Genomic DNA, 22,253 nt, shown 5'->3' on the forward strand with positions numbered 1-22,253 from the left:
AAAACCCACAAAAAAACAAAAACGAGAAGCACATTCATTCATAAATGTGATCTAACAAAGGTAAAGGGAAAAAATTAACCATGTTTGCTGTTCATATGTCTTGTAATTGGGATGAAATAAACATCTGTTGTGTAATTTAACATAAAATTGTTTGATAGTGTTAGTTTGGAAAGCCAAAACTCTAGCGGGTCCACCAGACCCATGAACACTGGCTGAGTAACAAAAATATGAACACCACACAAGGGTTAAGGAATACAAAGCTAAATATGAATATGTGTAAACAGAGGAAAGAGACACCTGAAGGCTTTTGCTTGTCATTTTATTAACAGCACTGTGCATACTTCCAAATTGATATGAGCTTTAAAAACCTTTAAAATTTAAAAAAAAAAAAAAAAAAAAAAAAAAAAAAAAGAAGCTTTTTACTGTTGAGAAGCAATGCAGCCGTGTGGAACAACAGCTCCCTCTTCTGGCAGATAACTGAAATACCCCTGGTTAGCATCAAGCTCAGAGTCTGAGGCCTGATGAGGCTGAAGAAGCATAGAGGACAGATTAACACAAGCAATACCGCATCATTTTGCCTTCGGAGACCAACAGGTACACATCTATACCAACAAACGCTCTTCCAAAAAACATCTAAAAAACAAAAACATATGGCACTGCTCACTGAATTATTCACATAAGTAAACAAATCCTTTGGAACAAAATACATGTACAGGAATGCAAAATGAAATATAACAGCCATTTTCTTCCTCTTTTCATATCTAACTCTATACAATTTGCTTTTCTTTAGAGTGACAGTATCAAAGCACAAACTGGTATAATGTGCAAAAACAAAAACAATGGTAAATAATACAAGACAATGACATGCCATTCTTAATATATAAACACACACTGGTACAGTATTGATGATATGAGGGGAGCTTCCTGTCCATTAAACATCATTCAAGAAGTTTCTCAAGGCAACTAGGAAGAGTAAAAAAGACCCCAAAATGAAATAAAAGAGGGCGAGACAGCACAAAGCTTCCAGTCAACATGCAGAGACACCCAGAATAAGACAGGGCTGACTTACACGATGCACACACTCCCAGGGTGGGTGAAACCCCCCCCCCCAAAAAAAACATTCTTCATATGCTGGGAGAGGTTCAGTCAGTGTACCTAGAAGCTGCTTGGATGAATTCCTCATAATGCATTTGTAATTAGTACCTGGAAATGAAGCTGCTGTCTTTATAGACCTGCAAACACTGGAAATAATCTTAAAAAAAAACAAAACACTAATGTGCAACTTATGACAAACCAAAATGAGTAATTAAAAAAACTTGTGTGACTTCATTACGCGGAAACTTTTGGCTACATGTCACCTGGATGAACAGACAGCTGGACAGGTGAGCTGCTGTCTATGCCAATATGAGTCTCTTCTGGGGTTTTTTTTTTTTTTTTTTGACAGACAGGGTGAACACCACTTGTTCAGACATACATTATTATTCCTGAGTTAGCTCTTACAGTCAGCCCAAACACTGATTTTCTGTAGACTTGGAGGGGTGCGCCAACAAACCCATGAGCCTACGATTAAAAAGCCTCGGCAGTCGCTCCCTTTCAGCAGGACGAACTCCTACAGAGGAAGGAAACCGATGTGAAAGAGAAGCTTGAATCTGTTGCAAAACGTCTGGTTTCCATTCCCAGAACATTTTGCTTGTGATATTTCTGTTCCTCTACAGATTCCACTTACAGAGTATATTTTATATTTATATATATGTTAAGAAAAACAGAAAAGAAAAACACTGAAGATTTGCGACCTGATAGAGCTGTGTGCTCACAAGTCGCTTGTACTTTCAAGTATGCTACATTACAGACTAGAGAAACACATGATACTGTCACTTTAAAGACGGTTAAACACAATATTCACAATTGTACATTGAAGTCTTAATTGTTTAGCACTAACAACAGTAGCAGCAGTGAAGCACTTCTGAATTAATTATAATAACAATATTTATGATCATATTACAATAATATATTATCAAAGTAAAATCAATGACTTTTTTTTGTTGTTGTTTTTGTAACACCGGACTGAGCTGGAGATAGAAATCTGAACCAGTCAGCCTAAGAAGTTAGTCAAAAATAATAATGATGATGATAAAAAAAAAAAAAAAAAAAAAAAAGCGTTCAGCCTGTCTGGTACTGCAGGGGCGTCAACATTAGTACGTCCTCTAATCTCACTGCCAGGCTCTACAGCTACACTGGGCCCTGACACACAAGTTCGAGCAGTAGTACGTTTACAGAACACGAGTCTTGAGTACACCGAGTGTAATTCCACATTCATGATGTACAGGAACAGGGGTTCGTGTTAAGAGCAGGCCATGAGGTGTAGGTCTGACTGACACACACACACACACACACACACACACACACACACACACACACACACACACACACACACGACCTGAAACCATCTTCATGCTACTTTGAAAAAAACAAAAAACAACAACATGACAAAACAAGCAGTTTCTAAAACAAAAAAAGTACCAAAGCAACAGTTAATCGAAGGCCATAACAGACTGAATTCCAAATGAAGAAGCTCTGCGGCATGTTTTTTTTTTTTTTTTTTTCTTTTTCTTTCCCCCCCCAAACTGCTGCTGACCAACAAACCTGGGTGAGGAAGACACCCCGACTCGTCCTCACCCAGTTACAGAAATCCCCCAACCGACTCTTTAACCTGGTCCCATCTGCGCTTTTTTCGCCTGTACCAACCGTGACCCTCAAAGCTGCGATCATTTTCACATACTATATATGCACGTACTGTATATATTACACACATTTAATATATATTTACTCATATATTAAATTTTCATATAGACATACATTTTAGTTTTCTTTGTGAGGTGTTGGTTACATTTTCAGCAAGAGGCTTCAAAATGAAAGGATAAGAATCCATCTCTCCGACATTCCTACAGAAGCCTTGCAATTATACGGCGTTCCATTATTTGTCGTTGCTCCGCACGGGATGAGTCCTGCGGAGATGTTGTTGAAAACTAAGAGGCCGGCTGCAGCAGTTCAAAGAAGGCCAGACACTGTGAAAGCGTGTGGAGTGCAGGGCGAGAGTCCCGAGACACTGCGAGCTTGCTGGAGTAACAGCCAGTTAAAAATCCACAGGGGCGTAGGGTGTCAGCCAGCACTGGAGCTAGTGCTGCAGGCAGTGGCTTTGGGTTTCGGGCTGGTCTATGCCAGCCTAAACCAAACCAGGCTGGGCCAAGCTAGGCAAAAGAGAGCAAACAGGAGAGAGGCGGGAGGATGTGCTATGTGAGAATGTGCGCGGTAGAGGGAATGGAGACAAATTCGCGCAGGATGTTCTTGGCCATCTCGATATTGTTCTGTGCAATCATCAGTGCTTTCTGGATGTCGTGCTGAGTGTATCCCTGACTCATTAGGTGCTCGATCTCGCTACTGATTTGTGGGTTGGCTTCTCCTCCTGTTGCCCCGCCGCCGAGTGGAGTGGGGGGGACTGGGCTGGCCCGGCGCTCGGAATTGATTCGTCTGGGAAGGGGCTTTGGAGGTCTCTCTGGTGCCTCCATTGGATCTGGGAAGGCTGAGGAAATGGGAAGAGTGAAATCAAAGGGTCTGGCTTTGGTGGAATGACAACCAACATAAACTAGTTTTAAACATAACAGCCAGTGTGGGTCAAAGACAGAAAATAAAACTACTGGAAATAATGTGAAAATAATGTGGAACAAAGGATCTTGATCACTGAGGTAAGCTATGAACTTTTTATCTTAACACACATTTGATGTCCTTTCCAGTGTAGTGGCTTTCAATAAACCAGTCATAAGCTCGAATCTCAGAGTTAATCAGACTGTGTGAGCACTCATTGATCCTTAGACATGAGGACTGAAGATGGGAACAATCAGACACTGCAATCATCCTCCAGCAGTAAATGTCAAGTCACAACAGAGGCCAGGACATAATGAACACAGTCTCATCAGCAACCACCTGAACACTTAAACTCAGAGGTGGTGCTTCTAACATGGAGTCTCTCCTAAGTCATCTAAAACACTGCTCCCTTTATCTACTCTCTGCTTTAACTTCTTTCTTCACACCGTGTTGTGTCTGCTGAGGCAAGTACTGCTGTGTTAGCTCCTCGCAGTCTTTGGAGGAAGACGTCTGTGTGGTCACTACGGGTTTCTGATGACACAGCAGGTTGTTTCCACCATTCTGAGGACCTCGCTTTGGATTTAAAAAAAAAAAAAACTATTTTAAGGTCACTAATGTAACGAAACAGCTCTCTGTAATTACTGGTCTTTACTTTTCTTTGAATCTGCACGCACCCACAAATGCAGATGATGTGCAGTAAAAGAAATCAATCCATGACAATCAAAGTCCAGAGCTGAGTCTAATATTAACTCCAGAGAGCTTCTGGAAAATCTGCATTATGTTTGGCCCCAGACCAGGAAGCAAAATGCTTTAGCTGACTTTTCAGGCTGTGATCTGGTCAAAGAACTTTTGGACGTCGAGTTATTGATTCATCAGCAGTTTTTGCTGATTTTGAGCCAGAAAGGACGTGAAGGCTGTAGTTATAAAATTGCTATATACAAGTGATTTTAAGAGACAGGCAGTTTCCCTGCAGCTGCTGTCCCAGACGTAAAAAACTTTTAAAACATTTAAAATGTCAAAGCACTTAGTAGAAGTCCATTTTTAAGCAGGATAAGCTGAATAACAGATGAAATGCAAGTAGAAATACAACATTAAAATCAGCTGTGGCAAGCATGGGTATGTTTATTGATAAAGAACCGAAATCATAGTAAAGAGAAAAAAAACAAAACAAAAAAAACACTTTTTTAAATCAATAAACTGTTAAACTTACGCGCTGTCGCTCCAGCATCCGCATCTAGAGAAAGACGATTGAAAGCTGCTGCAGCGCATAATGAGGAGGATGAAGAAGATGAAGACAAAGACCCCCCCATTTCTGAAAGGGTCCGTCGGGCGGGAGGCAAAGGCAGTCGGGGTTTTGGGAAGTCGTAGCCGTTCTCCTCCTCTTCCCCGTCATCAGCCTCATGGTCTCTGGGACCGTTACTCACTGGTTGAGGGGGCAAATCTGAATAGTCTGAAAGGAAATCAGAATATGACATCAAACAGAGAGATTAAAAGTTTAATACATGCTTGAGACCTTAACCAGATGAAATTAAACAGGTTAACATTGTCTAAAACAGTTTCAGATAACTCACAAGTGCAGTCAGAAGTATAAGTCACATTTATGTCAATACAGAGGTGTTTATTCCCAGGATGTGCAGTGGTCGTTTTAGCAAATAAATAAAACTTCAGAAAATCCAGATGAGGCTTGTCTGATTAAAACGTAAGATTTTTGCATATTCAAAGTATTACGTGAAAGAGAATTGCCCTGAACACTGCACACGGCCCCGCCCCACAAAGCCCAGCTGAGATTAGTGGGTCACAAATACCTGAATCTCTCGCTTGTTGTGACCTGGGCTGGGCGTTGAACATGGCTTCATACATTTGGAGTGAATGAGGTACATCGTCCAGAATCAGCCTGCAAGGCCAAAAGCAAAAATAAATCAATAGTGACAGTTTATTTTTCTTATGTGCTGCGAGAGAGTAATAGAAAGGCCTGAGTACCGTGTGTTCAGTGCAGAGGCCTGGGTCTGTGTCGGGACTGCTGACACGGGCTGTGGGGGTCTTGGGATTGGTGGGGTCTCCCCCATGAGTGGAGTCGGGATGGGGGGCAGAACGGGCCGAGAAGAGGGGATCATGTACTCATCATCACTGTCATGTCCTTCATCTCCTCCTGCTGGCCTGGCTGTAGCTGGGGACGCTCTGCAGTCAGATCCAAGAATATTATTTATTAAGCACCATTTATATTATGTAAAATGATCCTTAAAAAAGGTACTGAGTATAAATCAACTTCAAACAAGGTAATTTGTACAGCTTTGTGGATTGCAAGTAAGCAAAGAGCATGTCAGTGATTCAGGAAAGACAAGATCCACTCCACTGAGATGCTTTCAGCAGCACTGAAACGTACCTGTTTGCCAGTGCATAAATGGCGTTGGCTGAGACAGAAGGTTTGACTCTGGGGTTGTCGTAATCTTGACCAACTCCCGTGGAAAAATTCTGAAAAGGAAACAAAAGATGGCATCTTAGAAACACTAAAGACAAATATTTTTGTAGTTAAAACTAAGAATCATAAATAAATTAAACACATTAAAGGCAGCTCTTAGGATTTAGACCTGCACAGACATGCCAGTAGTAAAGTAGAAGACTATGTATCAGAATACAGACTTTAATACAGACTTTAAACTCTCAAAAAGACTAGGCCTGCTTGTCCAAAAAGTAAAAAGCCAACCTTAATGTCATTGTCACTGTTTTTGTGACAGATAACAATTTACTGGAATCCATATAAACAGTATTCTCAATAATTTCAGTTTTGTTTGGAAAGTTAGTAATAACTTTAGTGATATGTGTGCCAGCAAATGAATCAAAGGGCAGTTGAATGTGCTGTGTTTTGTGGTTGCTCTGACCAGCTGGTGGTCCAGACTGAGGGAGCTGTTGTTCTGGGAGTCTGAGCGAGCGTCCATGGCGGAGGGCAGTGCCAAGGGGAGGGAGTGCCTGTTGGAGAGTTCCCTGACACCTGCTCGGAGGTCCCCGCCCAGACAGGGGAACTGGGTGGACGAAGAGGATACCGAAGAGGATGACGAAGAGGAGGTGGGAGCCTTGGGAACCGGCCTGGAGGTCCAGTCAGACAGGGGTCGGTTTGGGGGTGTAGGAGGGAGTTTATCGCGAGGGGGCTCCCCGGGTGTGCTGGGCAAGGGCCGCCTCTGAAGCCGTCCATCAGGGGCTGCCCCGGCTGTGTGGGGACGGTCTGGAGGAGGGGGAGGGGGGAGATCACGCAGTGCTGGGGGAAGGGGAAGAGGCTTGTCTTTGTGATGAGATGGTGCCTGGAGGGAAAAACCAAGGAGGAGGGATCTCAATTAGACTACATGCGATATTAATGTGAAACCAAAGAAAGCTCTGTGCTGTTATCTTCAGTGCTGGAAGTAATCCATTTAGCAAGAAAGACACTGTTTATGCATTAGTCATCATTTCCAACAATACACGCAACTTAGATGAACAACACCAAGCAAAGATGCTGTTTATCATGTGCAGAATAATCAAGCTTTTCATCTGCAGTTTCATTTTATCTACATTTAAAAGATAATAAAAATGTGGAAATATGGCAGTTTCCCAGAGAAGGAAATCTGAACATAAAATGCCCTGATGATTGTGACCGCCATTTTTAAATTCCTTACCTGTATGAAGGAGCATTACGCGTAGGTTCTTCCGAGCGCATAGCTAGTCTATTTTTCAATCTTAGGCTTTTCCCCCCTCCCCCTTCTTACCTGCTCTGACTCTGAACCCACCACAAAAGTTGAGTAGATTAGGATTAGGCACCCACTAAGGCATGACACACTCTACTGTACATAGACTGGACATCAATATTAGACTTGTAAGTTTTTACAATCCCTTCTTGTGTACATTTAGTTACCTTACTGCTGACTCCAGGGCTGGAGGCACCAGGGGGGTTGGGAGGTCTGTGCGGTAATAGGTCTAGTCTGGGAGGCACTGGGGGAAGAGAGGACTGAGGAGTCCCAGACATAGGTGATGGGGGACGCTCCACCTGGATGACGCACAAAAGAGCCAAACACAGATTTCATCTGATCAGCATTATTCAAACACAATCAGACGGAGTCCAAATGCCACTTCTCATTTTGCAAATATCACAAATCTCCTCTCATATCTCTGCAATAACATCAGGCCAACTGAAAACTCTCATAACCTTATAAGGTTACTTTACAGCACTGTTCAATATTAGAGCTTTATTTTTTCTGCAGTTCCTCAAACGTATCTTGTTTCAACACAGATGAAACAAAGAAGTACGCACAAGAAATGAGTAAATATAGAGTAAATGGTCAAAGAGGTCAGGCCAGCAATCAAAGCCAAAGAAATTCCCGGGACCACATCAAAGTGTGTATGATCTCAGGTATTCGCCTGCTCTATAAACAGATTAATGCACACAGAGTTTCTCAGAGGTACATAAAAGATGTAAGACAGGAGAATTCCCCACATATCAAATACAAAGAGGCACAAAAAGCTGCTACCTTGGTGCCATGAAAGATGGAGATGAAAGACTTTAGATAGGAGATGTGAGCTTGAAGCTCACAAGAAGTGAAAAGGCCAGGGCAGGGAGCGTTTCATCTGCACAGGGTCTCTCAGAAAAGCAGGAGATAAGAGGACAGTAGGAACCTGTGAGGTGCACTCTGGGTGTTAAGTGCCTCAACGTTTTATGAATAGAAAAAGACCAGAATAGCTCACCCAGTGCCACGACTGGAAACTTTGAGTGAAGTAACTTTTTTTTTTTAGTCAAGTCCGACTCCTGTCACCGTCTTACCTTTGTGCAGGCAAGTTTGCTCATTATTAGATGAGGGTCTTCAAGTCTGTCATCATCATCGTCGTCGTAGCTGGGTGAGGGTGCACCCTCAGCCCCAAATGTGCTCTTGGAAGACCCTCCGCTGTTGTCCTTTGGGTCAAAAGGATCCACAACTATCGGCTCCGTACCCTTAATCTCACAGCGACAAAAGGGACATCCTGTTCCCTGACCTTCTGACTCCTGCAACACAGGCCAAAAGGCAGATGGTTAGAGCATGCAGAGATGAGAAAAGGGTTTTTTCTTTTTGTGTCTGACATGTCTGAATAAAAGAGCACTTCAACAGACAGTTCACTTCTCAACAGGTTTGAGTTATGACACATGAACAACCCACACAAACCCCCTTGCATACACCCACTCTTGTACCTGCCAGGCAGTGAGACAGGAAGTGCACATGAGATGACCACAGGGCTCAATCTTCACATCCTTGTCGTTCTCGGCACAGATCTTACAAAGCTGGAAAGTGGAGCCCATCTCACAGTACAGCTCGTATTGTTCCTGCGGGGAGAAAAAAAAAAAAACATGACAAGACGGTAACATCACACAGGAACAACAGCACCTGAGATCCTTTTGAAAGAAAAAAAAAAAGGAGAAGAGAAAAAAAAAAGCCTGGAAGGATCTAGAGCAATAGGTAGTTGTGGGGGTGTAGTTTGAGTTTCAGTCCAGTGGCTGCAAAATGAGTCTGTTCATTGTACTTACAAAATTCTGAGAACATGTATGAGTCTGAAAAGATCTTCTACAGTATTTAAAACAAAGTTATGAATAAAGATGTTGATAATACTCAAAATTCTTTAGGACTCCCACTGGATGCACTGCTGTAAGAGTGTGATCAGTACTGGATCCCATCTAACCAATCTTATTAACAGATGTATAAATTGTTTAAATCCTTTGTTTAGTCATCCAAACGTAACAAACCATTTTAACACTGCAATAAAATAAAAAGCTCACGAAAAAACACAGGGTTTTCAAGGGTCTTAGAAGAAGGCTGCTCTGACCTGGGTGACTTTGATATGGTCTTGAGGCGAAGGCTCGCACAGTCCTGTCAGGTCAGGATTTTGAGTCCGGCCATCAGGGAATAAATAGCTGCAGATGTAGAGACACAACAAATTAGTAAATCTATATAAAGTATCCCTGGGTATTTTGGCAGGTATGTTAATTTAGAAGTAATGATCATTATTAGTTACTGCAATTATGTGGCATGTATACCTAACAGGCTGCAGTAATGAAAACATCTGTTCAGTCCATTCATTCGCTACGAGTTTGTGCATGTACAATACGTGAGTGTTTTCTAAATGAGTCAGACTCTGTAATTACCATTTGATAAATGTTTCGAAGATAGAGGCGATATGGTTTATAAGCTTTGAAAAGTTTTCAAGATTTCCCACTTGAAATCACCATTTGATTACACGGTGGAACAGACCAACTATAGCTGTTATTAAACAAAGGAATCAGCGCTGGCTTAAAAAGATGAGTTTTACGCCAGTCAGCTAAATCAACAACTCTATTGTGGTTAGAACACTGGAATGATGGGAACATGTAAAATGATATGTCTGAATTGGCTTAGAGCAAATCTCACACACAAAACTGTGCAAGCTTTGTAGGAAGAAAGGACAGAACAGGAGAACGAGAGAAAAAGAGGCGCTCTGCAAGTAAAAATTACATCGAATCAAGGGAATCAAGACTGAACCAGTGACAAAGACAAAAAAACAGAAGCTCAGAGCTCTGGATGGAAAGCTGCAAGAAAATGACATGATTTTAAGTGAGGCTCACAAAATGCCAGTTGACTTACAATCCTTCCCTGAAACCATCAATGAGAGCCTGGAAGAGGGGTTTATTATGGGGAATGGTCTGGAGTATATTTCCATCTGCAGTCACGTAGCCAATAGCCCACTGGCCCAGTCTTGTGCAGCTCAGTCGGAAGATGTAACTGAGAAGAGAGGAAAATTTTAAATAAGAAGAGCTTGAATGGTGTTAAATGGTCAGATTTAACTCTGAAAAAAGTAATAAAATACAATGAGATGAAATGTAGTAAAAGGGCAGCAGTGTCTGCAAAATGTGCACAAGAAATACCTTCCAAGTAAGCACAATCCAAATGAAAATATGCAGGCTGCATAATAAACATGCATAACAGAATGTGGCAAAATCAGCTACTTTTTTCTAATTTGCATTTTCATTACAATACTGAACACATATGTACATAAATATATACTAGATCATGGGATACACATCACAGACACACACATTACATTCCGTGTATATAACACATTATAGAAACATTAAAGCAGCTGCGTTTACACCACTGCCGTAGTTACCATTCGACGTTGCTAAAGAAGACAACTGGGACAGAACTGATTGTAGGAATGACAGAGACACAAAACCCATCACTGCTTATCAAAATAAAAGATCAATAACTAACATCAACTGCAACTGGACTAATACTGGTTCATAAGAATGACACTGTTGTGGAACTGGAGGTGAATGCACAGCATGTTATATCAGATAAAAATAGACGTTTGTGCCGTGGGATGGACAGTAGAAAGGCAAGAACAAAACTGAAGAGATAAGAGATGGACCACTCCCCCCAATATGCACTTCTCTAGTTAACTGCACAAGCTGACCAATTTGTATACAGAAATGAAAGAAAAGAGGAAGGAATAAATAGTCTTGCCAATTTTTAAGCCTAAGTGTTGGTCACAGCCTCGATGTTTAGCACAGAACTGTTGTAGCCATAGTACCAACATCATTCTCTTAATGGGGCACAGTAATTTAGAGCGTCAAAAACGCTGCACTCACATCAACCAGTAACTACTGCTCCAATGTCAACGTGGCCCTACACGGGCCAGGCCTGAAAAGTGACATCAGCTTTCAGCATACAATCAGGCCATTGATGCAAGGTACCAGTGCCATGCTGCCCTGGGTTCCTCACACACAAACTAAGACACATGAACACACAAACTTTTGCATTAATTGTGAGTGAATCTGGCATTAAGGTTAAAACTGTGCCCTCTCTGTCCTCTACCAGGGACAAAAATAGGACCTGGGTGCAACTATCCAGTTGCCAGAGTGATGATTTGATGTGTGAGACGTGTGTCTAATAATGTACAGAATCATGTTGCTCAGTGCTAAAATATATGTTGATAGAAAACTAAACTGTAAAAATACATGCAATGAAAGGTCACCGTAATGGTAGAAACATTTTGGGTATGAACTGCATTTACAAATGGGCAGTTATGCTTTATGTATTCACTGCACTGCACAGTGCAGTGCAGTGAATATGTGTTCTGTGTAGGGCTGCATGAATAGCAAAACAAGGCTTTTTGTTTTGGCCCCGTGTTGCATATTCTGCTTTTGCACCCAGCATTTTTCACCAAATTGTGCAATATGTCCAAGTAATCTATAGATTACAACAGACTGTAAAGTTACCAAGCAACTACAAGGTGGTACTGGTAAAAAGAAATGGTGATGCTCGATTAAGTTCCTATACAATTATCTATCTATGTCTGATATAGCTAATGCTTTATGAACCATGTTAGACATTCAGTGTTGATGAATATTTCACGAAGTCTGGTGTGGATGTCTGGTATCATGATATCTCACCTGCCAGGCTTGTGAATGAACTTTTGAAGCCGAGCTTTGACCTCATCGTAGGTGAGGAAGGCCATGTACCCCGGGTGAGTAACTGCCAAGCTGTTCCAGTTCCGCAGCAGGGATGACCAAGGCTACACACACATACACACACACAGAGAAAGTGAGTCATCTGATGTGTGAATGTACATGGCAGTAACAGAATGAGCACAGCAAGAGTGAAATATATTGCATCACTGGTGATATTCAAGGTTTAAACAACTGTTCGGCAAACCTCATTGTGATGTACAATGACCGGGATCAATCTGCGCAAAAAGGTATTTTAAGCAAAGCAACTCATTTGGCACCACCTGGATCACAGAATGAAGACTCCTAGACTTTAGTAGACTGCTTTCCATAATGTACATTCAAAAAAAAGAGAGAGAGAAAAAAGCCTGGTTTATAGGAGCTCATGTTTCTTTCTTTAAAGGCGACTTGACCCACATCCAGAAATGCTCACAATAACTAGTAAAAATTTAACATGAAGAAGAACAGGGAGGAAAAAAAAAAAAAAAAATCATGCTACTCCACAGCACACTCACTGAATGCATGCTGTGGTGAGTAGGTGGTTCTGCAATTGCTATCGTTAGTCTGTCTGATGTGTGAAAGGAAGCAGAATTAACACATATGACACTTAACGTGAGCTGCAAAATTGAGGAGATGCAAACATGTTAATGAGACCCATCCAGTCCTCTTTCAGCATCACAATAGTTGCCCAAATGAAAACCTAACACTGCCAGTTGCCTAGTCCAGCTCCAGCTCCACCCTCAATCTAACCTTAATCACAGAGAGGGGGAGCTGGACGTGGTCCAGCGCCGCCCATTTGGCTCTGCAGTAAGCAGCACTTAACACAGGAAGTGACAAGTCAAAACTGTCTCCTCTGGACTCTTTTCTGGAATATATTTTATCACATGTCTGTTGTAGGCTTTAGTATTTTTTTCCCCCTAACAGACTGCACTAAATAAGTGCAATAAAGTCTGATGAGTAAGGTTATATCCAGCAACTGTACAATTACTTTTCAGGTACATCTTAACGACATTTGAAGGGCAACTCATCCTAAACCACTCCGTTTTCACCTAACTGCACTAAGAATGCATGTTTTCTTATGTGCCTATTTATAATCAAATCATAATTCAGCCTAAAGATATTGCATGAAGAGAGATGAGATATCTGAGAGGGCTTTTAAAGCAATATAAAAAAATAAATAAATAAAAATAACAGTCTGCTGCATATCAAGGACAGAACTTAAAATGGCCACAGGCTCACTTCCTCTTCTGCGTTTGAGGACATTTAGAGGAGGACGTTTTTGTAAGAGGGAGTGCCATAGGAAATGTCTGTAATCTGTTTAGGCTTCATTAAGCCTGTCAGTAACATACACATAAGTAGGGGTGATGTCACTGAGGAATAAACATTAGCTGTTGCATACAAGAAATTGTGGTTCACTCGAGAGATCAGTGGTTCTCATTCGATACAGTTTTAATTGCAATACTGATGCAAAGAACTTGTACTACAAAATACAGATAAGCCCTGAAGAAGGTAGATAAATGCAGCCTTTGTGCTCCCCTTCCCAATATCCTTTGCTCTTTTTTTTTTTTTTTTTTTTTTTTTTTTTTTTTTTTTAAATCTGTCCTCATTCTATACTTAGAGAAATTTGCAGCACTTGCACACCAGAAGTATATGACAAAATGGCACAGAAACAAATGCGCTGCTTCATGATTGTGAAATATAAATTGTGGGTTGTATTTAGCCCTTTACCTCTGACACAGGATGCAAGTAGACAACCAGTAATATGAGCTATAAAACACACAGTTAATTTAGGGGATAGCAAAATAAAAGTTTAATTTCTTAACCTCTCAAAGATTTCATGTCAAAGAAATTCTACTTCTACTATTCTACTTTCAACCTTGCTACTTATTACTTTTCTGGAAGTAATAAAATACCTCAGGGAAGCACATTTAATGACTCTTTGAGAAAGATCGCAGTGTCGCTCTCTAGCACAAACGGACTTATCTAGGCCACATGATGCAACAACAGATGCCTATTAAAGAGTGAAAAATAATTCCCGAACATATCCTTGTGTACTGGCTGGGCAGAGAAGGAGGAAACTTTCATTGTCAGTGCTGTCTGATGGTGTATATACGTCAACAGACATCCTGCTAATAAGTTGATAGAGTTAGCTGGGAAAAAAGATGCGGCTGATTAGTTTAAGTTCATTATGTTCTGCTTAAATGAAATCCGTTTCCTAGACCAAGGCTAACAAACCCCTAGGAATTACTCTCCATCTTGGTCTTCTCTGTCTCTCTCTTCCTTTGCACATTTCTGCTTTCATTAGCTCAGGAGACCACTATAAAACAAAGAGAAAGATGCAGTGTGCATCTGTGTGATATCTACCTGAAATAGCCTGGTGAATATGTCAAACTCAAAGACGGAGATGTAGTCATTGCAGGTTAGATCTATGGTGGACTTTAGGGCCATAGCCTCCAGCCCAGAGCTGATGGGATGAAACTCATGGAGAGACTGACGGAATACCTTCCAAGGCACAATGGTTCTGTAACACACAAAAACACACATTGGATGATGACATCCCCTCAAAAAAAGTGTAATAAAGCATCAAGAATTCAAAGCTCATAAATAATGATTCTTAAATGTAGGCTACCAGCATGCTGTCTTGCACAATGAAGGTAAAGGTGCAATAAGAGTTTTGGTTTTAACTTGTGAAATGCTACATGCATTTCACAAGAGCATTTTACAGGTTATGGTTGGTATGTCTGTATCTAACACGCAACACATACCTCGAAATGCAGCCATGAATAGCCTGTGTATGAAACCTACAGTGATTAACATCTGATAAAGAGGAAATGCTATTATATTCAAGTCATCTTTGTACTGGACATAAATATAAACCTGATGTGAACTGAATTTCAGTCCTTTGACCAACATTTTCAATATACTCAACTTTGCAATATTTATGAATCCCTTTTCTTTTAGGGAATAATTACGCATACACACTAACGATTGTTCCCTAGGATGATTACATCCCCTTGGTATCTGACTTGTCTGTGTATATAGTGACTGATTAACCAAAATGTGCGCACAGAACATTAGTTGTGTCCATAGTTGCATGTGAATAAACCACAAAAAGACATTAGTGTTCTTTAGTCACTGGACCAACATTTGTCCCAGGGAAGATATTCACTGTCTGATTTCTGTGAAAGAAGGCAAAACCTTCTCCTCTCAGATGTTCCACAGAGTCATGTGAGAGGGGAAAGAAAAAAAAAAAGACCCTTTTCCTCAGCAATCCTGTGAAAAGCGGAAAATACCCCATGATTGAACAACTTGTAGAACCACCTTTAGCACCAATAATTGGAAGTAATCTTATTTTTTTCTCTCACATTGCTGCAGAGGAATTGGCCTGCTCTTCTTTCCGTCGCCTCAGCACACTGAGGTTTGTGGGTATTTATGAACTCACAGCTCTCTTAAGGTCCCACCACAGCATTTCAATCAACCTGATGTCTTGAATTTGACTGGGCCATTACAACACCTTGATTTGCTGCTGTGCTTGTTGTGATCATTACCCTGCTGCGCAACCTCACATATGATTCTAGAATACTTTGATACACAAATGAGTTTGTGGTGAGCTCGGTAACTACAAGGCATCTGGGTCCTGTAGCTGCAAAATAAGCCCAAATTATCGTCCCTCCATCACCGTGCTTGACAGCCGGACTATTGAGTCTGAGATGGAGCTCTGTAGTCGTTTGAGTTTGTTTTCTCCTGAATTTGCTGGGATGTCCACTGATGTACTGATGAGATTGTGGCATTTTGTTAACACAAATCTGAACCATCCAGACCAGCAAATAGCTGAAACCTTTGCTTTTGTAGAGCTGATCAAAGTTGCTGATAATCAATAAATCTAGTTCATTTGAATGGCTGCTATTTATCCTCTCAACTCCTGTGGAAAGGAGCACTTAGTTTTTCACAGAACTACAGATTCTCTTTTCACATCACCATATATCTTCTTACTGATTTGCACTATTGAAGTTCCTTTTTACAATTTAAAAGTGACTCTTTAAGTTTCCAGGAACCACTATGATAATACACACACAAATGTGCTTACTTATCCCCGAAGGCGCGCCTCCAAAACTCTGCAGCATCTGCCTTAGTGATGCGGAAGTTGTCACCCTGAAACAGACCATTGGGGAAGATGGCCTTCAGCTCAGCCAGCATGTGGCTGAAGATCAAAGACAGCTTGGTAAGATTCCTCCTGTGGAAGTCAGGAAAAGAGGGAAGACTGTCAGATTTAACATGTTAAACAGTGAATTGCTGTTAGATGTTCACCAGACCGTGCAAAGGCCACAAGAGAGAAATGCTGAGTAACATTAGTAACTTATTAGCATCACAGCTGGATTTTATTCAGATTATACCGTGTGTATTATTTACCAAGGTTGGAATTTCCAGAAAACAAAATCTGTTTTTGAAATTCAAAAGTAAAAAAAAAAAAAACCCCACCAAATACACAACCTCAGTGTCAACTATAGTTTTAACGTGTCACACACAGTAGTTTACGGCAAATAAGCAGAAGTCAACTTAGTGTCACAAGCTATACACAGTGAGAAAACAATGTTTTCAGCTAACATGAGTGTATTCAAGTACAGTTTTACTTGTGGATAAAATACTGGCGAAAACACTGAAACAGAAATAGTAAATATTCAAATGCACATCAAACATGCAGTTTCCTGAGTCCACCAAAAATAATAACCTATTTAGCATTCTTGCTTGCTCAGCCATCTGTGTCAATGCAAAAAAGAAATGCAGTGATGTGCTGTGGATGACTGTCAAGTGTTCAAAAACAACCCAAAGCATATTACACACACACACCCAAACATACAGTGTCACATGGAATGTGACTTTCTGTTCTTTTTTTCCTCCAAATGGAGTTGAGGTGGCAATAGGATTCAGTGACTTACAAACTGTTAATTGGCTGATAAATAAGCCTACCCTTCCCCCCATGTCACTGCAAAATGTATATAACAAATACATCAGAATATACAATGGAAATGATGAGTCTGGTAAAACATGAAACCCTTATCGTTTCCCTTTGTGTATGACTTCTGACTACTTTTCATCCTATTTCATCTGTTTGTCAGCCTGTTATTCAATCTATGTTAGTGAAAAGGGGGGATACCATCATGGAACACAAAGAAATTTGAGATTTGAATGCGAAGTGCAGGCTACCATAGAGATAACAGATTCTTGCTCCTCAAATCTGCCGAAACATGGATGGTAGTTAAAAGAACGGGCTTCCAGGTTTAAATAACAAATAAATAGCAAATCAGCTAAGGACATTCTTACTGAGAATGTCCTTAGCTGGTTCTATGATCTAGAAATAGCTTCAGGTTCTTGCATACATTTCACAAGTACATGCATGCATGCATCTTTAGAGTGAATACGATGCAAAGGTTAGGACATCGTAGTACATAGTAGTACATAGGTGTGACTTCAGTTGGTCAACAACAAAGGAGGAAATAACTGAAGAGCATGAAGCCAAACAAGAAAATGACATAAAGATGAGAAAATACTTGACTGGGAAATAAGAGAATGAATTTGAACATTATCACCATGCCCGTGCACCACATCACAGCATTATAAGCGTTAAGCTGAGAAAGCGGTGATTTACGAGGCGGCACAGAAGGAGATTGTGCTTGGCTGTCGGGCAGGGTGAATTGACATGCACGAGAGAGACAGCAATGAAAGCGCGGCTACGCTGCAGCTGCCCCACACTACAGCACACGCCCTATGAGTGGAAAAGCGGGGAGTGGAAAGAGTGAATGAGGAAGCAGGACAGTGACCAGAGATGGATGAATAAGATTAGTGTATATTGACATCCTGCCAAAATAGAGTAGTACTTGTTAAGAAGACCATTTACCACGGAGGGGTATACAAGAATCTGGGGGGAATGATGCAAGGCTTGCACAAGTGTTTTACACTTACACCCTCGCGATAGTAAATGATGACAGTAATCACTCTTGTAGTCCTGATGTCTAATCTTTTTAAATGCTCTGCCCACTTAAAATCTACAGCAAAGACTTGAAGCTAGATGCAATGACTGCTGTTGTCTTTGAAGTCCAGGCTAGCCTCTTCAGTGATGAAATGTGACAAATGAGACCAACTACTCCCAGCATTTCCCTTAGGAGCTCATGTAGCTCTATTTAAGAGCATCTTCCCTTTTCAGCATCATCTCAGGAATGACAGATGTTTGTGACACTATATTTCTGTGTGCTTTCTTCAACAGCTATCATCTCAGCAGGAGGTCGCCCTCAGTTACTTCTGCTTCCTGGCTGTACTGGCCTGCTGAGCCTTAAAGCTGCTGCCTTATCCTTTCTTCTGTCAAGCTCTCTCTACTCTGTACTTAGATCTAAGTTACAACAGCCCCCTCCTGCTTTTCTTTTACCTACAACATAATCACATAAAGAGTCTTCACCTCTCTCAAGTTTGTGTGGAATTGCTCTCTCCTGACTCACAGCTTTCATTTCATTTTCATGAGGGTTACTTTGCCATCTTATTCATCTACTCATCCACTCCCTTCATCTCTGAACCTAAAACATTCATGGAGACTACTTAAGTGTTTGAGCTTATAAAACCATCTCTTCAAACCCACCATTTAATTTAAATTCTAATTCACCAAATGTAATAATACATTTGAATATAACCACTTGGGGTAGACACATTTATATAGGCACAATGAGCATTGAAATTTGGATCTTAACAGATTCAAAGTTTGAGGTGAATTTCATGTGCACTGAAGGGGAATAAACTGAAAAGTTTTTGTGGCCAACTTGTGAGACTGAGAAAAAGTAACAAATCCTACCAGGTTCAGCTAATCCTTAGATCATAGTGGGATAAGTTCAGACAGAAGGTAAAGCAAAAACATGCACTATGCATCAAGTCTTTGGGGGAAAAAAGTGTCTTTTTTGGTTCAGTCTTACTTTCCAGTGTATGAATGTGTGTGTGAATGGGTGGATGACTGAATGTGTAAAGCGCTTTGGGGTCCTTAGGGACTAGTAAAGCGCTATACAAATGCAGGCCATTTACCATTTAACTCTTGTGAGAAATCTGGATGTCGAAGCTGACTGCTAAAGATGCTTTTGGCTTTAAAAATCAAGAAACTACCGTAATAAAACAGATCAACATGCAGAAGAAGCTGCTGAGGCAAGTTAATTAAGTTGCCTAAACTACAAAAGCACCAGAAGCTTCATACAGGAAGTGGAACTATGTAATTAGCTCAGTCAAAAATGGGACTGCGCTCTTACTTGCTGAGTTTGCGATGATGTTTGGTGCTGCTAGGCTTTAGATCGAGATCGATTTCAGTTAAAGCAACCTGCATTAGCAATTTGCTATCCATCAATCTTGTGTTTTGTAAGTAAAAGGTACAGTGTGTAGTGATTCGATTAGTGTGACTCACAACTAGAGAAGGAGTCTGAAAGTTAACATTGGTCCTACTAGCATCACAGTTTCACAGCTGTCTATGGCACAATATTAGCATTGAAAATAAAACATTGTATATTTTTGTCTGTAATGTTGAGGAAGCACTAAAATTAGCTGAGTGAATATTAATATTCAAAGCTAAGATACAAGTTAATTTAAACTATAAACTGATTTAGTATCTCTCAGCCCATCTCACCCTAAAACAGCATCTCTGTACTGTGTGTACACTTGGCAGTAGCCAATACTTCAATAGCCAGCTTTACAACAGTCACTACTATTTGAAGTGCTGTGCCAGCAGCGACGATGAAGAGTAAGTGTGCTACAATCATACAAAATAGCATGCTGATATAGACTGTCATATACTTCTATAGTGCTCTGTTTTTCCTGTAGTTACACTGTCATTCTTAACCACAGTCAAAGGCCAAACCTTTTTTTGAACACTAGGTTTTTGTCCTCCATCCCCCTCATACTATAGAGTGACCTCTGACCTTGCAGCTGGCTGCTCCCTTCCTGTTTCCTGCTGGTTGTGATAAAGTAGCACAGCTAGCCGGCCAGTAATGCATTACGCTACGTTAATTCACCTCAGCACAGCCAGCATGGGTCATCCTCACAGAATGAGAGCTTTTCTGGACTCGCGATAGCCACAAGTAGCTTTGGTATTATCACGCAGCTGTGTTATCGCTTGTGCTCGAGGCCAAAAGGGAAACGCAGATCAAACACAAGCCGTGCTCGGCAAAGCTACCAGAAAGTCATTTACAACATCATATAAAATAATTAAAACTAGAGCAGAGCTAAGTATGTTGAGGACAAATCCAGAGACCCGAAAAAACATAGGCCTATGTTCGCCTCCTTCACTCCCAGTGGATTACAATTTTATGTAATCCAGAGATTTTGGGGAAATCACAAGAGCAGTAAATTTCTCAATAGATTTGAAAAGCATTTTTGAGGAAATACACCAATGTGTCACATTTGCATCGCATCATAAGACTATCATGGTGTTTTTTTGTTTCTGAGTCTGTGGTTGGCTTTTTCAGTTTGAAAAATTCCTAAGAGAAACAGACAACACAGCCTCAGTACACCGAGCAGTTACAAGCTCATTTACTACAACATGAGAAGCCACTGCTGTTTCAGCAGAATGCAAAGCGCTGTACACAGGACACAGCCTGCAACTGTGTTAATACCACTGATTAAGATTTGGCATATTAGGTATCTACATCATGAAGATAAGTTCCCAAATACAAGTATTTCAGAACAAAGTAAATTAATTTCCAGAATTAAATGTCAGAATGTCAGGAGATCACACACACACACACACACACACAGACACACAAAATCCATTAGACCAGTCAAAGCTCTCTCCAAACTGAAACACTCTTACAGTCCTACCATCCTGTACTTTTCAGGCACTGACAGATCACATTTTTATTGACTCATGATGGTCCAGGGAAATGGGGAGAGCACTCTCCATCAGGGTTAATAGTAACTCCAGCACTGAACTTATAAATAAACAATGTGGTAAACTGTGATAAAAATATACAAAGATATTAAAAATGAATGTAGCTGTTGTACTGGAGTGTACACAATGTGTATGAAATTCTGCTTTCCGGTTTGCCTCAGTCATCACTTTTAAACCTCCAGAAACTGGCCTCATTCCAGAGCAATATCAGGAAACGGCCATGACAGCAAACAAGCAACAACCACGAGACAGTGTGCTTTAGCAATGATCCAAGCACACTTATCTGTTCCTGAGCAGTCCTTAATAAATAAAAACATTGGGAAAATCTTTTCAAACGTCTTTCACCACATTTCAATGTATTTCATATTTCTTATAAACACTTTATCACAGCAGTAAATCAGACATGCTTAAATCCAGATTAGAAATAAATTATATAATAAACAGCTCCGTTTCAGCCAAATCCTCTCACATATCTGAGTGCATATCTGAGCTCATTTATCTCTGTGTGCATAAACAGCAACTGCTTGTTGTACCCTGCGAGGCAGAGAAGATAGTGGGTTGCATCATGCTAATCACCATAATCTAAGTGAGGACTACATGAGTCGACTGCTCACTGATATCGCTGCGACATAAATAACCGTGATGCTCTGCTATTTGTGTGCCTGCATATATCCGTGCATAGAGCCCCAAGCTACGAGTGTAGGAAAATGTAATTGAAGCCGAAACACCCGCAGCCTCTGAAGTGTGAACCGTGTTTTCCATTCCCATCACCAGTAGCCGTTAGGCTAACCACTAAAAGCTTTCCTTAAATTACTCCAACTACATCAGCACCAACTAATCAACAAGTATTCCCCCTGTAGCATCACACAGAGAGGCTGTTTTTCATGTCATATCAGTCTGTACACGGAATTGAGCTGAGAAGGAAGCACATTTGGTGTGATTCATATAAGACTGAATGCAGCACAGAACAGCAGCGGTGGGGAAACTGAACAATGGCTTTCTCTAAAATGACACGTAACGCTAGAGTAAATAGTCTTAAGGCTGTACAAAAATTTGGTTTAGGCATGAGTATGCAAAAGGAGGACTGAGCCCTATTCCCGTCACCCTGAGCTACATTGGGAGATTTCAGGGTGACTGTTCAATACAGTTCAGGATTAAAAGGTTTTGACTCTTATTTCCTTTCTTGTGAGGTGTAAAAACTAACAAAGACTTCAGTGAGAGTGTGTT

General features: G+C 40.8%; 1 protein-coding gene across 3 annotated transcripts in view; it reads right to left on the reverse strand.

The window, feature by feature from the left end:
• Positions 1–245: 245 nt before the first annotated feature.
• cbl (Cbl proto-oncogene) overlaps positions 246–22,253 on the reverse strand; it is a 35,258-nt gene continuing 13,250 nt past the window's right edge. For 2 of the 3 annotated variants that reach the window (XM_086261525.1, XM_086261524.1), the window contains 14 exons: positions 16,203–16,349; positions 14,480–14,636; positions 12,062–12,183; positions 10,254–10,391; positions 9,460–9,547; positions 8,831–8,962; positions 8,429–8,647; positions 7,526–7,657; positions 6,522–6,938; positions 6,026–6,114; positions 5,623–5,820; positions 5,448–5,536; positions 4,853–5,092; positions 246–3,580 (listed from right to left, as the gene is read on the reverse strand). In XM_086261525.1, coding sequence (XP_086117651.1) covers positions 3,291–3,580; positions 4,853–5,092; positions 5,448–5,536; positions 5,623–5,820; positions 6,026–6,114; positions 6,522–6,938; positions 7,526–7,657; positions 8,429–8,647; positions 8,831–8,962; positions 9,460–9,547; positions 10,254–10,391; positions 12,062–12,183; positions 14,480–14,636; positions 16,203–16,349 — 2,458 coding nt within the window. In that variant the 3' untranslated portion in view covers positions 246–3,290. Of the gene's footprint in view, positions 3,581–4,088; positions 4,216–4,852; positions 5,093–5,447; positions 5,537–5,622; positions 5,821–6,025; positions 6,115–6,521; positions 6,939–7,525; positions 7,658–8,428; positions 8,648–8,830; positions 8,963–9,459; positions 9,548–10,253; positions 10,392–12,061; positions 12,184–14,479; positions 14,637–16,202; positions 16,350–22,253 lie in introns of all 3 variants that reach the window. The other variant, XM_086261526.1, reaches the window with a different exon arrangement.

The sequence above is a fragment of the Aulonocara sp. 'chitande type north' Nkhata Bay genome, linkage group LG14 (genome assembly GCF_057382095.1).
Source record: "Aulonocara sp. 'chitande type north' Nkhata Bay isolate Kocher_YH1m ecotype deep benthic linkage group LG14, A_spYH_male_GT1.1, whole genome shotgun sequence".
Classification (NCBI taxonomy): domain Eukaryota; kingdom Metazoa; phylum Chordata; class Actinopteri; order Cichliformes; family Cichlidae; genus Aulonocara; species Aulonocara sp. 'chitande type north' Nkhata Bay.